At 42.4% G+C, this 17,001-nt stretch overlaps 1 protein-coding gene across 1 annotated transcript in view; it reads right to left on the bottom strand.

The window, feature by feature from the left end:
* Window positions 1-5,804: 5,804 nt before the first annotated feature.
* Window positions 5,805-17,001, bottom strand: part of SMARCA1 (SWI/SNF related, matrix associated, actin dependent regulator of chromatin, subfamily a, member 1) — a 94,228-nt gene continuing 83,031 nt past the window's right edge. Inside the window, exons 23-24 of the mRNA XM_054996404.1 lie at window positions 7,911-8,021; window positions 5,805-6,279 (exon numbers count right to left, since the gene is read on the bottom strand). Of these exons, the coding sequence (XP_054852379.1) occupies window positions 6,208-6,279; window positions 7,911-8,021 (183 nt within the window). The 3' untranslated portion in view covers window positions 5,805-6,207. The remainder of the gene's footprint in view (window positions 6,280-7,910; window positions 8,022-17,001) is intronic.

Genomic DNA, 17,001 nt, shown 5'->3' with positions numbered 1-17,001 from the left:
TTTAAACTTTGGAATTATTTAGTGATCACTGAACTCATTTAATCCTCTCATTGCTCTTGGACAAGCCGCTTCCATCTGTAGAAAGAGCCTTTCTCTGACTCTGAAGCAGGCGCTGGGCCTGATGACAAAGCGCTGCAGGAACACAAACACAGCCACAGCATGCGGCCCCGGACATCGTCTCCCTCTGGGCCGGAGGGGTCCTGATTAATTTGTTTATACTGTTGTGCTCTTGCCGCATTTCAGAAAAAGAGGTGAGAGCCTTTCTTATGTGCCTCTGTGTGGCATTAACACCAAAACAAAGCACAATGCTAATCCACAATAAAAGGAGACCTCCTCGGTAGGTGCTTCATATTCCAACGAAGATCAGAAATGGGATGGTTTCCTTCGCTTCAAAGCAAGCTAAAGGAGCACACTGAGTAATTTTATCTCACTTTAATTTGCCATACCACAATAGCGGGTGTTTTGACTTTGTGATTTATATATACATATCAATGTTGGGCTCTTTGGTAGGTGATAGAACTCTTTGTTGCTATTATCAAAACACGAAGCACACACACAAACACACACACCCACACACCCACACACACCCACACACACACACCAAGAGCTGCTTTGGCCCTTGGAGCCATTACGGATTACTCTTCCGTATTCCAGTGAGTTCTTTTGTCTGATCTGCTCAACGTTCCATAGCTGGTAAATAGTATGCCAAAACCAAGGGTGGGCCTTTGGAACATATGAAGCTGCCCAAACCTTTGGGTGGTGGCAATGAGGGCAGCTACCTCAGGCCACACATCACTGACACAACACTGACACAAATAAATGATGGTCAAGACTGCTGCAGTCAAGACACTAAATGGAATGCGACCTTCCTGAGGGAAACATCTTTGATGACCTCAAACCACAGTTTGCTCTAGAAGAAGTAGAGGAAATAATAACATAACTATTGTATAATAATCTAAATATAGTTTGTCATGGTGTGGAAATACAGCTTACAGCTGTGCATCGCAGAGTGCCTGTGCATTTATGTCTTTATATTTGTTTACCATCAGTTTATTTTCTACATTCCACACTTCCTCAAAGGGAGCTCAGAGCAGCATATGTCGTTGACATCCCCCTATTTTCTTCACAACAATCCTGTTAGGTAAATTAGGCCGAGAGAGAGTAGATGGCTACAGGTCACCTAGTGAGCGGTTTGATCCCAGGCAACGGCCTTTCAGGCTCTCTATCCGCACACTTTCCCAATGCCCCTGTTTACCCTAGAAGGCCCCTTTTCCGGTAACTCTGACTGGGAAATCACTGTTCTTAATTTTTCCAAGAGATGCCATTGTTCTGGTTTCAGCACCCTCCTCAAGGTCATAAGAAGTTAAATCTTAAGAGTGAGAAACTGATGAACCATGTCTAATATCAATACAGGCACATGAACACGCAGGCTCTCTGTAATGCACAGCTGCCAAGCTATATTTTGACTTGCTGAAAACATTGTATTTATATATTGCTAGTATACCTTTAACAAAAAGAACACACATCCTCTTAGGTTTTCAACAAGTGGAGGTCAGTTGCCAAATAGATGGATTACTGCATCGAGTGCAGAAACTATAGAGAACCTGTTTGGTGTAGTCGTTGTGAGCGGCAGGACTCTAATCTGGAGAGCTGGGTTTGATTCCCCACTCCTCCACTGAAGCCAGCTGGGTGACCTTGGATCAGTCACAGCTTCTTGGAGCTCTTAGTCCCACCTACCTCATAGGGTGATTGTTGTGAGGCTAATAACAACACACTTTGCAAACCACTCTGAGTGTAGCAGTAAGTTGTCCTGAAGGGCAGTACATAAATCAAAGGTTGTTGTTATTATTATATAAATCAAAGGTTCTTCTTATTGTTGCTGTGCTGTTATAAGAGGGTTTATTCCTTGACATGAGACCTGACGTGTCCTTATTTTCATCTGTGAAATGTTGTGAGGATTTGCATTTGCATTCAACAAACATTTGTGTCACTACCAGATGTACAGTTCATCCCAAGCAGAAACCAGAATTTGGAAAATGGATGTTTGAAAGTATCAGCTTGAAAGTTAATTATTCTTTGTGTGACGCATCAACACTGCCTTGAGCTTTTGAGAAGAGGTTGCTAAAAATCCCAGAAATTAACTGCCAGAAACAGCCTGTGAAAATGAAATTGGTGCTCTGCCATCTCAGATGGTCTCCCCCCATTATATCATCTCCCACAGCTGCTGGATGTTGCCCATCTATGCTGTTTATTTCTGTTGAGACTTGCTTTCAGAAGAGAAGTATTATCATTAGCAGTCATCAGCACTGGAGGTAGGAATATTTAGTGACACAGGAATATTTAGTGACACAGGCAGGAAGAGGCAGGAATATTTAGTGATATTTACATCCCTCCTATAGAAAAAAGGTTCAGCTCTCTCGAGTCATCTAAACACTGCTTCTGAATCTAAGGAAGGTGTGTGTGTTTTTTTAAAAAGCAGCCAATAATCTACTGCAAAACTGGCACAAAAAGGAAAGGAAACCACGCTCTGCAAACACCCTGATCTTCCTCTCTTCAGTAAGTCTCTCTAACTCTCTGTGGTCAATTTTTACTTGCTGGTGCCAAATGTGGTCAAAGGGCAAAGTATAAACCAAACAGAATAAATTGTAGAAGTTTGTGTGAAAAAAGTTGTTTGAAGAATACCCTCATGATATTTTTTACTTGTTTCAGAGGCAGAGCCTCAAGATGTTGCCAGATATCCACAGTGAATATCTCCACATCTATCAGAAAAAGAGTAAGTGCATTGTGGGAAAACTGGACATAAGCTGCAGAAAATATTGCCGTTTTATGTTCTTTTAGCTGCTGTTTTGGTTTCCACAGCTCATTTTGAAGGTAGGACCCTCAAAACCTTTCCTCTTCTCACTGTTGGAAACCTAATATGTGAAGTATGGCCTTCTTTCCTTTAACATTCTCAGCAGCGACCTGGAGTTTCTGCCTCAGTTTCCTTGACAGGCCACTGAATATGGGACCAGTTTTGCTGGCTGCTGTTCTCTGCTCATTAATCTGATGTTTCTATCTTTCACAAATATTTAGCGAATCTCATTCCCTGTGATTGGCTGTTTATTGTTTTCTTCCCGGCAAAAAAAAGTCCAGCCTATCAAAACACAGGATTCTGATCCCCCTGAAACTCATGCCTTTTGCTCTTTTGTTAGAACAGAAGCAAAACTGTGAGCTAAGCTGGTTGCTATAAATGCTTGAAGCTCTCTAGGGAGGCTGCCGACATGGCTGAACTCCAATACCTTTCCTCAGTTGGAAAAAATCTTGTCATGGGCCATGAACCAGAAACAAAGAACTGTTTCAAAGTAAGTTTGGAATCTTGCTTGGAGATATGTCTGGCACCAAACAGTGTAGAAATGTTTGTACTACTCTTTTTAAAATCCTTTTTTCTCCTTTTTGTGTGTTATCAGCTTCCTACCTTTTAAAAATGCCATGTCAATTTCTGTTTTGCCCTTTAAAATAAATAGCTTTTCCTCTTTGAATATCAACATGAGCCTTCACCCTCTGCCTATCCGTGCTGTACTTGGTTACGCTTACCATGTTGTTTGCCTTGGAATATTGAGGGCTTTTTTATTCTTTTAAAAATATAAGTATTGAAGAGACATTGTTGACAGCTTTTAATAGCAAGTCTTTTGTGTCTTGGGTGTCTTCCCATTTAAATGACTGGTGTGGCAGCAGTTCGTTCACAGTTCTGGGCCTTTGGTTGAGTAGGGTGGGGATGGGGGAAACAGTGGAGTGCAAGAACATGGGACTGCACTGTAAAGCACTCTAAATGCTAATCCATGGCGTTTATATTAGGGGGGAGGGGGGGTCTTCAGGGAATGAATTTCCGCTAAAAACTCTCTTGAGAATTCTTGTACCCAGTCAAGGTTTCCCAATCAAGGGGTGTTCCCCAACATCCTTCAAGAACTTGGAAAGAGTCCTGCTGGCAAGGACCAGAGATGTTTCTCACTCAGCTTTGTTTCTTCCAAAACAGCCAGCCAGATCCGGGGAGCCCAAAAACAGGGCATGAAAACAACAGCCCTTCCTTGCTATTGTTCTCCAGCAATGGGTTTTCAGAGATATTTTGCCTCTGAACATTTAGTTATTACAGCTAATAGCACTCGATAGATATGAATTTGTCTAATCCCCTTTTTAAAGCCATCTAAGCCCGCAGCAGTGAATCTCAACCTCTGCCATCTCCAAGGGGAGGGAGGAATGGAGGAGCATTCTTTATCTCTAAGCACTATTAGTCTTGGAGTAAAGGTCTGTGCCAAGTACCAGAAATGAGTTGCTGGTGTCCTCCTTTATTAGCCACACTAAGCAGTGGGATATCCCCCCTCGCACTCCTTTCTCCCATTCACTTTCAGATATCATCATCATCATCAATGAACAAAGTCAGTATTATCATTATCCCCACAATACAGTTGCGGAGCTGGGGCTGAGAGGAGTGGCTTACTCAAGGTCACCTACTGAGCTCGTGGCAGTAGTGGGATTTGAACCAGCAGAGCGGAGATTTGCAACCCAAGCACTTAACCAATCCTACGGCTTGCCCATCACCCAAGGGCAAAGGGAATACTGGCAGGCAAAAGTATTTTGTCACTTTTACCTTTAAGCAAGGCTCAGACTTGTTTTCTTGACTCATAAACAGTTTTATATACTGTTGCGGGGCACTACAAATCCTTATTTTTATAGACAGTAATAAAATATTAGCAATCAGTGCAACAATATTAATGTTACTACAGAGCTTTCAAACTTTATGAAATGGCAAGCAGTTTTAGCACTTAAAGCCCAATCTTCCCCACGCTCCCCTCTTGCTTCCAGCCCTGCCCAGCCCCTGCATTTCTTGTTACTTCCTCGCGTCTCCCTTTCATAGACACTGTGCACCACTCCATCCCCAGCATGAACAAGCTAGGCTCTCAGCAGCCTGGGAATTCTGGACACCATTCATGTCTTTCAGCAACTGTCATACAGACCATGACTCACACCCTGGGAAACCCTGAAAACGTATTAGGACCATTGCCTAGAAGACAGATGGAGCAGAAGCTTTCATCCGACAGGAAACGAGACGCAGTCCAGGGAAGCTTATGCTGTATTAACTCTGCAAGGTGTCATGAGACTTCTCTGTCCATTTGCTAAAACAGATTAACCAGATTCTCACTCCAGAATATGTCGAGATATACCGATTGCTTGCTGACCATCCTTCCCTGGAAGACCTACCCTCGGTTAAGAAGCACCGACTGAACTGTTTGCGGGATCAGAGAGCTCACAGAGCACCTTTCTGCATCAGATGTCCCCCATGTTTGTTACTCGATGATGCGTGGAGAGGCTGCATTTGCATTTCTACCAGCAGTCGGCTCCTGTCATCCGCTGCTCCTTCTGCCCCTTCCTTTAAAGGAAAGGTCCTGGACCCTATACACCACGTGAGCAACTTCTAGGGGCTGCGAGAGTCTGCTGCGGTACCTCTGGTTGTTTCTGTGTGCTGGATTTTAATTGTTCTAAGCTGATTTCAGAATAAGTCTTGGCTGAAAAGCAGGATAAAAATACAATAAACAATATTCATTACTGGTAGTTACAGTTTAAGAGCATAGTTTATGTTTTCAAGAGTGCAACTGCAAGGCGGGGGGTGGGGGGGCTATATATCCATATACAAAAGGGACAGGAAATTAATACTTTTTTTCTGCATCCTATTACTGTAGTAATAAATATTTTCTAAGTCACTGTACCAAATCTTAACAACCCTCTACTAGAGGGCTGAGTTGGAAATTAAAAAGAAAAACCATGAAAAGTGTATTTGTCCTCCAGTCATTTTTAATTCAGTTTTGTTTTGCATAATCATAGAAAGTTGCAAACAATGATACAACTATAGAATCAAGGGGGGTGTCAAAGCAGCAGCATATAAAACATAGAAAAGCTAAAACCTCAGCACAAGCTTTAGGAGAACAAGGACTGAGGAAATTTTGCTGAAGACATGAAAATCACAAAATACAAGTGCACAAAAATATTGGAATGCATAAAATATAAAGCTACACATTAGGTAAAGAAAGGCATTGTAAAATATACAAATTTGCAAACGTTAAAACCATGGAATTTTCTTCTTACGGGTACCATGAATACATAGACGGTGGCAATAACATCGTACGTAGAGAGCAAAATATGGCAGTTTTCAGTAGGGCTGTTCGCTTTCCTGGTTTACGTTTTCACCTTCTTAGCATCCTTTTTTCCAGAGCTCTCTGAAGCAGAATCTGCTTTTCGCTTTTGTGACTAAAGGGGAAAGGAGGAGATATGAAAACAAAAAAGCTCTCATTTTCATCAATCTTAATAAGCCCTAACTATATTTCAACAATACAGCATATCAAGTTGTGCCCAGCAGCTTAAAACAAACAAACAAAAATAGGACTCTACATTTCTAAACAAAGAGTCACTATAGCACAGTGTCTAAGAAGCTGGACTATGAATCAGGAAGTCCTCAGTTCAAATCTTGTCTCAGCCACCATTAGGTAGCCTTATGCAAGCCATTTCCCCCACACAGTCTCATCCTCCACTTGGCAATCTGCAATACAGGTATAACAATGACCTACCTTGCAGGGTAGTTGTGTAAAAACTGCCAGACTCAAAGATTACTGGACTATAAATGGTAAGTATCATGACTAGTACATCATCTGTCCATGAACAGAGACTAACTGTAATCCTAAGCACTCCAGTCTAAACCCACTGAAATCAATGGGAATAACGGTTTCGGATTGCACTGAATGGGTAAAAGACAATCCAATCAAGGATTTGGAGCCTATTAAGGAAAAAGACCCATTTTTAAAAGTTCTAACATCACAAGGTTTTTCATTTGTATATATCCTACTGCTTCAATAAGTTTAAATGCCCAACCGCTCAATGGGAACCCCTTTTCAGAAGAACTTCACCATCATAATAAACGCAGTCGTTACAGGATCCTCCTCCCCTGAGGCTACTGCAGAAAAAAATCGGTTTCCATGTCAACTTTTGATTTCTGCAGCTGGCCAGTTTCAAAGATGACATGAAAAACGCAGCGCTCGGCTCTTGACCAATGAGACAGTGCCACTGCTCTGCTTGAAGGTCTCAGTAACTGGACTATGGGGATGACCAGAAACACAGGCCATTGCTCTTGGCTCTTAGAGGTGATGCTGCATCAGAGAACACCCTATACTCGTTCGGCATTTGTTGAATTACTGATCACCAAGCAGAGATCAGCCTACCAAGCATTCAGCTTGTGCACGTGAGAAACTCTTGGGAGGCTGCACAATCCAGGGATGGGCTAGGAAGGCACGTGCAAGGCTCACCCGCAATGGTTTTACCTCCATGCTTCACTTTGCCAATAACCTATTGCTGTGGCAAACCAGTTTCCTGCAGAATGAAAAGGGAACAACGCCTGGACTCAATAGCCAGTTCTCTCATCTCACTTCAGTATTTCCAATCTGTCATTTTTGGAGCAAGACAGAAGCAGCTTCTTGGGGGCAGGGAGAGGTGGGATACAATGCAGAAGGGGAGGTTGAAGCCCAGAAGCTGGATTGAGGAACAGAAAGAGAAATAGAGGGGCTTCCCCCCCCCCAAACAAAACAATTTTTCTGACAGGCTATGAGAGGGAGTGAGGAGGTGGACCAAGTCCAAAACTACCACCATCTCTCCGTGGCCTGCAAAAGCCCACTGCAGCAACCCCTCAGCAGATGTGCCTCCATCCACTCTTCCTGCTTGCCCTTCTCTTTCCAGTTACCGACAGAAAGCAACCAGGGTGCTTGCCCCAACTGCTTAACTCCAGACAAGGGGAAAGGAGGAGGGGAAGAAGGCCACCCTAGACTTTTCAGAAATAATTTGCTATTGGAATTTGTGAATCATTTTTGCTACAGACATAAGCTAGTAATTACCGCTGTAGTTTTTGTCCCCCGTTTTTTCTTCTCGGCTTTCTCTTTTTCCTCAATTTCCATATTTTCTTTTTCAATAAGTGATATGAGTGTATTGCAACGTCTCTGAAGTTCCTGAAATACACGATAAAAAACAAATGACCAAATTCTGCAGGACAGTCCAACCAAACACACACACACGCATCAAAGGCCAGATGTTCAGGAGGAAATGCACAGATCACTAGTCAACATTCTGAAATTAGCACCGTGGAGTCTTGTTATAATACATTTCATGTATTATAACAGGACTCCATAGTGCTAATTTCAGAATTAGCACCAGAATTCATGTCGACATGTTCGATGACTGCAGTTTTAGAGCACCTTCCAGAGTCATTAAAATCAATGGGTATTTCATCATAAAATTCAATGGGATGTGGACAGCACCCCTAGTCATTTCCTACGAGATTCTATAGCAACATACAAAGAGATATGCATAGTAAAAAGAGCTTTGTGGCATAAACAACTGTAGAGCTACTGAAATACCATTTTCTGAAAACATCTGGCCATTTTAGATGCAAAACTCTTCAACAGCTTTGGTGCTAGAAACAAAGGGGGAAAGGTTTTTGAAGATGCTGGGTGCCTTTGGGCCCATACACCCAGGTTCTTGGCCATCACAGCCTTCCGATGTTCTTTACTGGCCACTTCCTTCCCATCTATTAACTCCCAGGTTTAGTTCAGAATTAATGTCCAACCACTGTTTTTACATAATGCAAGGATTCTAAATATTTCCAAATTTTCGGCAAACCGCAGTTTTCAGTTAAACCTGAACGAGCAAACTATGAATTGTTCTTGAAACAAGGACTCCAAACTGGACAGAAAAGACGGTTTGGAATCCTGGTTTTACAAGTACAACCCATAGTTTGCTTGTTCAGATGTATCAGAAAACTATGGTTTGTCAAAACTCCACAAATGATCATGTGGGGAGAAGAAAGATGTGCAAGTGAGTCCCCAGCTCTTTAAAGACTCATTCATGGGGTATCAAACCATGGTTTACTGTTACATCTGATCTTAGCCCCAATCTCTCCTCCTTTCTTTGAGTGGCTTCTGTCTGATTTACAGCATAGCCATATTTCTTCCAAAAACACATTATGAAAATACTCTGGATCCTTTTCTCATTACTATATATTGTCTACACTAGAAAGGTCTAATAAGACTTGCAAAATAAAGCTGGCTAGAGAAGAACTGTATAACTTAATTGGGTTTCTCAGTTTCTGGTCTAGGACTACATCCATGTGTGGCATTAATTGTTGTGAAAGGAACTGAAAATTAGAAAAACTGAAATTTCTCTTGAACTCTATGAAGAAATCTTCTTGAGACAGAAAATCTATTCCTTATCAGAGAGAGAAAATGTTTTATTCCTTTTAACTATTTTGGAATACAACCACCACAAGGGGACAGTTTTTCCAGTTAAGAATTAGTGATGTGCCAAATTTTCATGATGCTTGATTAAATTTTTTTTAAAAACTGTTGTTTCAAAGAGTGCAAGTTCCACAAAACCATACTTTCAATTGTTTTACAAATCTTTTTGTGTTGGCAGATATTTTACTCCCAATCTGCTCCCGCCTCGGCAACTTAAAAAAAAGAAACAAAAAAAATTCAGTCCCAGTTTTTCAGCCCCATTACTTGAGGCGGTTTATCGGAAGATTTCTTTAAAGTCCATTGCTGTGTACTAATAAGCATATACACCTGGATTTACATTAAAAAAAAACCAACTTGCAAGCATTGTGTGTCTTTAAAATGAGTCATCACAGAAAAAAATAATAAAATGGGGGGGGGCACAAAAACGTTTATCAAACCCAACCTCAGAGCAATTTAGAGTAACCTAAAGTCATTGAAAGTGGTTTGAAAAGCTGAAATAACCTTATGAAGGCATTAATTTTCATTGCTGGGAATGTCAAGGAAATCTTTACAACTTTTATCATAGCAATTCTCTCCCCACCAGCCCTGGACCCTGTACATTAATGAACCACAAAAGAGACATACAGTGCCATTCTCTATCCCTGCTTGCAAAAAAGCGAGTTGAGAATGCCATCTTTCTGCAGAAGAAGAGAAAGGTTATTCTAGCATTCTCAAAGTTGCTTTTCTCCCCTGTGGGAGGGAACAGGATCAGAAGGTTTTCTGAGCTAAGTTGTAGCCTAACAAGTCTAGCTGACCATGCTGGCTACTGAGAAGCGGAAAAGACCAACAGCAACTGCATGCACTCAACAGATTCTTTGCTGTTCTGTACCTTACACCTTCATGCTGTGGCTCTCTACTTGCACTGCTAGAGCATCAAGAAAACTTTCAATATGGAGAGTTCTTACAGCAGCATCTAATCACCCTGGAAACATCATGGAGTGTCCACGGAGAGGAAACTTACAACATGACCAGGAGGATCCATGTGGTAAGATGGGACAGGAACTGGTCCACTTAAAGGCAGAGTCACTTCCTGCAGTGAAGCCAATCTTTCTTACTCTTAGTCTGGCCCATTCCACAGACATTTTTCAGCGTATCGTACTCCATTCTGCTTCCCAAGTTCTCCTCATTTCCAGATGTTCAAGGCAGTGATGGGACGCAGATACAACATTTGTCCATCTTTTCCTCATATTTTTCCTGCGCATATTCCGTTATTTATTTTTGAAGCAGAAGCCTAGTCAATACTGCCTAGTCAATACTGCCAAGTGTTATGTCTGTGTGAAACGCCACACTCCCATTCTGCTTCTTGTGCCCCCCTCTTGGTCTGTCTGCTGGTAACAACATTCCTCCACTCCTCAGCTCTCTGAACTTCTCAGCTCTCTGAACCATTCTTATCAGTAAAGTGAGGTAAGGGCCATAAGGCTGCTTCTCCTGTTACCTGAATTGGTCTCCTTGTAAATAAGAGAGTTGTGGGGAGGGGGGGGGAATTAGCGGCAAGGAAGATGGCTAAGCAAGAGGCAGTAACTACGGGATCTTTTTCATCAATGTTTACGGGGTCCCTTCCAATATAGCAAACAAGACTGGTGCTTTAAATTCAAAGAGCAAACTTTTATTGAAAGAGGAAAATGCATGCACATACACACAGTGTAAACAGTAAAAATGGTTACACACGCAGAGTCCTAGGAAGCTAGGCAGAAGATGGAACAGAGTGAGGGAGGGCAAAGTATATCTACCTATCCTGAAGGTCCAGTCCACGGGAAAAGAGAGTAGCTTCAAATATCAGTGTTCTCGGCCAGGAGAGCAAGAGGCTTAGGGCAAACCTCAAGGGAACTGTGCTTTGGATCCAGTAAGCATGTACAATTTGAATGGGGCCAGGGCACTACTCTTATAGGGTAAAACATGCCCTGAGGTGGGATAGGCACATAGCTGTTAGAACAAAGACTCCAATGGTCAGTTCCTAGGAATAACAAAAGGTTTGATTACATTGATTGGTAGCTCCCGAGGCGTGTGAAAGAGAATGCAAAATTTGTTCTGGCACTGCACAAAGGGGGCAGTTTGTTAATGAAGTCCACTGGAGCTAACTTGATAAATTTAGTTGGGGAATGTACCTCCCAGGGATGAATTATAATACTTATAAATGCTAGTTGATGTTCTCCTCAATCATGGACAGGAGATCTCATCACAGAAGGAGGGAAAGGAATGTGTTAAGTAGGGGTGACTCTGTGTGATCTTTGTTGCACTGGATTCCTTTGGAGCTGGGGAGACTGCAAAACTAATCACTGCTGGTCTCTCCACATTTACATGCGGCATTCCATTCATGCCTAGATCTCCTGAGCGGGACTCAGCAACTGCTAGCTGGAATTCCCCTGGCTGCAATCCAAACTGCCATTTTAATCCAGGGGCATTGTGATTTTATATCACAGATAGCCATGTTAAATGGCTATTAAAGATGGCAGAGGGCTGACTGGCTTACATTCTGTTCACTTCCTTCCTCCCAGGTATGGATGCACTCTCTTATTTTTTTTTCAAAGCCAGGAACAAGTCTAACATTGCTGCTTATTTCCTGCTGGCTTTAAAAGCCAGGAAAGGGTCAAATGGCTGCTTTTCTCTTCCTCCCTCTCTTTTTTTTTCAAAGTCAGGAATGAGCTGTAACATTGCTGTGTTGTAATGTTGCTGCTCATTTCTCCTGGCTTTAAAAGCCAGGAAAGGGTTAAATGGCTGCTTTTCCCTTCCTCCTTGAGGGGGGAGATGTATGTGCACACTCAATTATTTTTTCAAAGCCAGGAATGAGTCCTCCTTTTCCCTCCATCCCTTCCTCCTGGTGTGTTTCAGGCTTCTCCTAATGCCAGGGGGGGAATGAAGCAGTAGCATTTTAACCCTCTCTTGGCTTGGCTTTAAAAAAATAAATGAGAGTGGAACTGCCACTCTCCCCAGAATGTTTCCCCCCAGAATTCCACCACCAATTGCCTTGCCAGTGAGCATGAGACACACCAAATCACCTCAAGGTTGTGCAGTGCGGAATGATGGGACCCCCAAGCCATTTCAGTACCAATCGGTGTGAATGTTCAGCATCGCTGTCTTCAAGTGTGCCATGCAGAAAGGGCTTCTGTTCTTCTAAAAACAGACTTTGCCACTAGAACTTGGATATGTCAGAGAAATAAACTGTAGATGCTGCAATTGCTATACTGAAGTCAGAAGACAGAGAGCCACTTCCATGCACAAATGACTGGCCAGAACCACTGAAGACTAGCTTTTAAAGCTACTTCTTAAGCCAGCTGACATCTGAGGGCTGCAATTTTGTTTACTATATTTATATACCACCTTTTCAGCTTTAAATATTACTAAAGCAGTTAAAATAAATATGAACAATTAACATCTCTTAAAAGCCAAACACCAACAGACTGAAACAGGCACAGCATATTGAACTCCTAAAAGCATGGCAAAAATTTTAAAAGTATCCTCACCAACCTTAGAAAGACAAACAAGAAAGAGACAAGCAACCCTCCGGGGAGCACTCCAAATAAAGCTGTGTTCCTAGCAGAAGCCAACCCAGCATTCAGAAAAGTCAGGCCCCAAAGCAGACTTATTGTTTATGGGGGAACAAAACCTATAAGCATTGCTTAAGGGGGAACAAAACCTAGTTCATTATGGATTAGCACCAACTAAAAGCAGTCTACTGATTTTTCATCTGTTATAAAAATCCCATTTGGGTGTGGCCGACCCTAATGCTTTAAATTAGGAAGAAATGTGGTTTCTTGTACAAAGCATTTTCTAACATGCCTCTATTTCTGGCAGAGGACACAGAGGCTGTTCTCAGTTATTTTTGGCATTTTCTGAATTCAAGAGGTGTATGTCAGCATCTGCTTTGCACTGAGGCAGATCAGAAATTGGTTCCTGCATGCACAAGCCAAAGTGCTTGCTGGCAGAAGGCCCCTACTTTAAGAAGGGCTGCTTTACAGTAGTACAAACTTTTGGGAATATCATTCACTAAGTTAAACAACTTTTTAACATGTAGCCCATTTTTAGCTGACAATTCCACACTCAGTGAACAACTCTGACTGTCTAGGGAAAGGAAGAACAGGCCCACTTAAAGGCAGAGTCACTTCCTCCGTGAAACCAACATCTCTACCAAGTCTCACTCAAGTTGTTGCAAACCATTCACGTTAATACATTTTTTCCTATACAATCAGCTGCTAATATTTAGTACTGTTCGCTTGTTATATTTATTATAATATCCCACCTTTCGTATAGCTCAAAGCAGCTTATAAATGCAAATTTAAAACATACAGAATGCAATAAAGCCCACATAACCCTGATCCCCTTAGAAGATGCCTGCAAGCGACACTCCGTTAAAAGCGCTAGCAAATCCAGTGGCTTCACAGGGCTTGCAAGGCACCTCTAGAGATGCCAACTATGTGTTAGGAGGAAGTTCCTGGAGATCTGGGATGGAGCCTGGGGAGGGCGATGGAGTTTGGGAAGGAGAGGGACCTCAGCGGCTATGTGAGGCCATACAGCCCACCCTCCAAAGCTGCCATTTTACAAATCCTTTCCAAAACATGAGATATGATCAAAGCATGTTGAGTTAATGGTAGTAAATATTCTTCCACTTTGATGACTTATCATATAAAATAAAAGGTTGCATTCAACCAGTTTTTCCATTGGTGAAAAACAGAAAAAAGGTTCAAAAAAAGGCTATGCTTGGGCTCCTGTACATGCAAGGACAACAACCATGTGGCTGTAACAAGGAGGGGAACTACTCGAGACTCGGCTGAAAAGCTTGCTGGATCCAAACCAGCAAGTAGACTATTTCTTAATAAGATCCATGAAACAATAACTGGAAGAGGAAATGCTAGGCAGGAAGGAGAAATGGATGGAGGTGGCTGACTAGGAGTGGACAAGCAGCAGGCAGGGAAAGGGGGTAGGAGCACAGCAGTCTCCAAGATCAATGGGAAAGCCTTCAATAAGCCATTATCTCCCAGCCCAGTTTAATTCATAGGACTACAATCAAATTTGGTCCTTGATTCAAGAGAGATCAGAAGTGAAATTAGGAGCAAGCACAACAACAACAATGCACTTCAAAGACACACAGCAGGACCCACTGTTCTATCCAAATAATGGAACATGCTCACTTGAGCGGTTTTTCTCCTCCTCCCATGCAGAGAGAACACCTGTATGCAGACCAGCTACAGCCCTGCCCTTTCTCCCATGGATGTTTGCTTGCTAACAGGATGCAACTTTGGAAAAAAACTTAGCACAGGCCAAGAACCATGAGCAACATTGGTCGGACTTCACACTAACGCTGATGGGACAAAAAGTGCTGACCTATGTGACTTTGCACTCAAGCCAGAGTTTCGTTTAAACAGGGCTGCCACCTGTATAAATCAGCCACGCAGCCTTAGTTAGCGCACCACAGATTGGTGCCCGTCTCTGCTACTGAAGTGCACACAGCTGTTTTTTGTGGCTGAGCAGGCCAGTTTCAACAAGACCCCATCTGCAGACCCCCATAGATGGACTCTTTTGCACTGCCACTTGCAACAACTCAAATGCAAGTAGCATTCATGCCCCATAATATTCCTAGAGGGAATGTGGGATATGAACTCATTTATTTGCAGCTTTGATATAGTGCCTTCTTACCAAGGCATTCAAAGCAGTCTGCAAATTAAATTATTCAGCACTCAAAACATATAAAACCATAAAAATAGCAGAATTCTCTCTGGACACCTATGGCCTTCAGAAGCTGATGACAGCATACACTGTGTGGCTGAGACTACTTCTCTCTTGCCTACACATCATGGCACACAGCTATTGCAGCAAACCCTAGGAAGATGGAGAGAAGGGACTGCCAGAGTTGGACCCTCTCAGACCTCTGATGGTCTCTCGGGGACCTAGTACACAAGATCTTCAGCCTTGTCTCTGCCGTGGAGTATCTACAATGATTTATTCCCCTTTTGGAGTCTATACTCCTTAATACATCCGTACATACACACACCGGACAATGGCTCTCTTTGCCTTGGACTTTCGGTTGTGTCTGTTCCCTAGATAAGAGATGCGTGAGCACTATCAGAATATTGTAGACGGGTTGTCTTTCCAGGCAGTTAATAACCTGTATCAGACTTCCTTCCTCACTCAAGAGGGGCAGAACTAAAGGAATGATCAGATTTGGGATTATGTTGTAAACTGAATGCAGAACTAAATTGCATTAGATTTCAGGATGGGAAAAAACCCACCTTGGAAGCATTCAGAATTTGCATTAAAGAGACATCCATGCAATCCTATTATGCTATACTGGCTAGCATGTGAACGAACACAAATCTCCCCGTTCCTTAAAATATGAAGGGATTCATGAGGTCCTTACTAGCACAGCAACATCTGCAGTGTTTGTGACCACAGAGACATTGCAGCCATTCAGAGTTCATGATTTACTGAAGGTTACTGATGTCACTGGTAGCACCACTGCAGTATATGTAACAGACTCATCAATAATCTCTGCTGGTTCTTCAAGATAACTGAATGTTCTACTTCAGGAAAGGGACTGGTGAGGAGGACAGAATATGAAACCAACTCCCACATGCTCCAAGGCACAAGGTTTCAGAGCAGTTATTTCCTGCTACTGCCAACTGCAGTCTAAGTCACTGAAGCCTACCTGGATTCAAGAATTATTTGAAATATGCTATATGGTAGCAACATAACCAGCTCTTTACAGTACACCTTTGTATCAATGAAACGGATGAAGAGCACACATTTTCTGCCCAACAATAAGATTTTCCAGCTTCTGCTTGCACAGTTGGGCAGGTTATGACCTTTAAACCTATAAGCAGCCCAAGCCTAGAAGAACCGTCTCCTCTGATATGAGCCTTCCCATCCACTTCTTCAGAGGGCCTTCCAGCCATCCCCACCAACGGGAACAAGGAGGGTGGTGACCAGGAACAGGGCCTTCCCCATGATGGCACCATGTCTCTGGAATACCCTTCTCTTCATCGGTTGCATTCAAGCACAAGATAAAGACCTTCCTGCTTTTGAGAGTTTTTGTTTGGGGTTCTTGTTTTGAAGGCAGTTGGCGTCATCTGCTGCTATGATCACACTGCTGAGCTTCTTATCTGCCATTTTTGGTTTAGATATGAGGCTCACTGAACAACTAAAACTGAAGAATGGGGTATAAATCCTTTTTAAAAATAAAAAAATGGCAGCTATTGCTGTAGCTTGTTTTTCCATCTTTGTTCCTTTTACCTGGGCAATTCTGACATCCATTGCATGCAGCACCCTACAGGCTTTTTGTTCCCTCCATACAATCTCTACAAACATGCTATAAAGTTCCTCAGCATTCTATTTTATACCCCATGCTACGCAACATCTAAATTTATTTATTTGTTATCATTTATATCCTGCCTTTCTCACTGGAAGTCAAGGTGGATTACGAGTACTAAGACCTATTCAGTCAATCAGCTGATTACAAAATATGATAAAATTTAATATGACACATGAAACCACCAGGTGAGTCTATCCAGGGGTTTGGAGTGTGGTGCCATCAATCTATAGACAGATTTTCATCTGTCAGATGAGCAGTAGTTAAAGTGGCATCTGGACAGGATAATGGGGCAAGTGGGAGTCAATCAACAAATACAATCCAGATAAGACCAAAATGCTGTTAATTGAGAAAACT

The sequence above is a fragment of the Eublepharis macularius genome, chromosome 13, assembly GCF_028583425.1.
Source record: "Eublepharis macularius isolate TG4126 chromosome 13, MPM_Emac_v1.0, whole genome shotgun sequence".
Taxonomy (NCBI): Eukaryota; Metazoa; Chordata; class Lepidosauria; order Squamata; family Eublepharidae; genus Eublepharis; species Eublepharis macularius.
The sequence above is the reverse complement of the archived record's forward strand: the minus strand, read 5'-3'. Positions and strand labels throughout refer to the sequence as shown.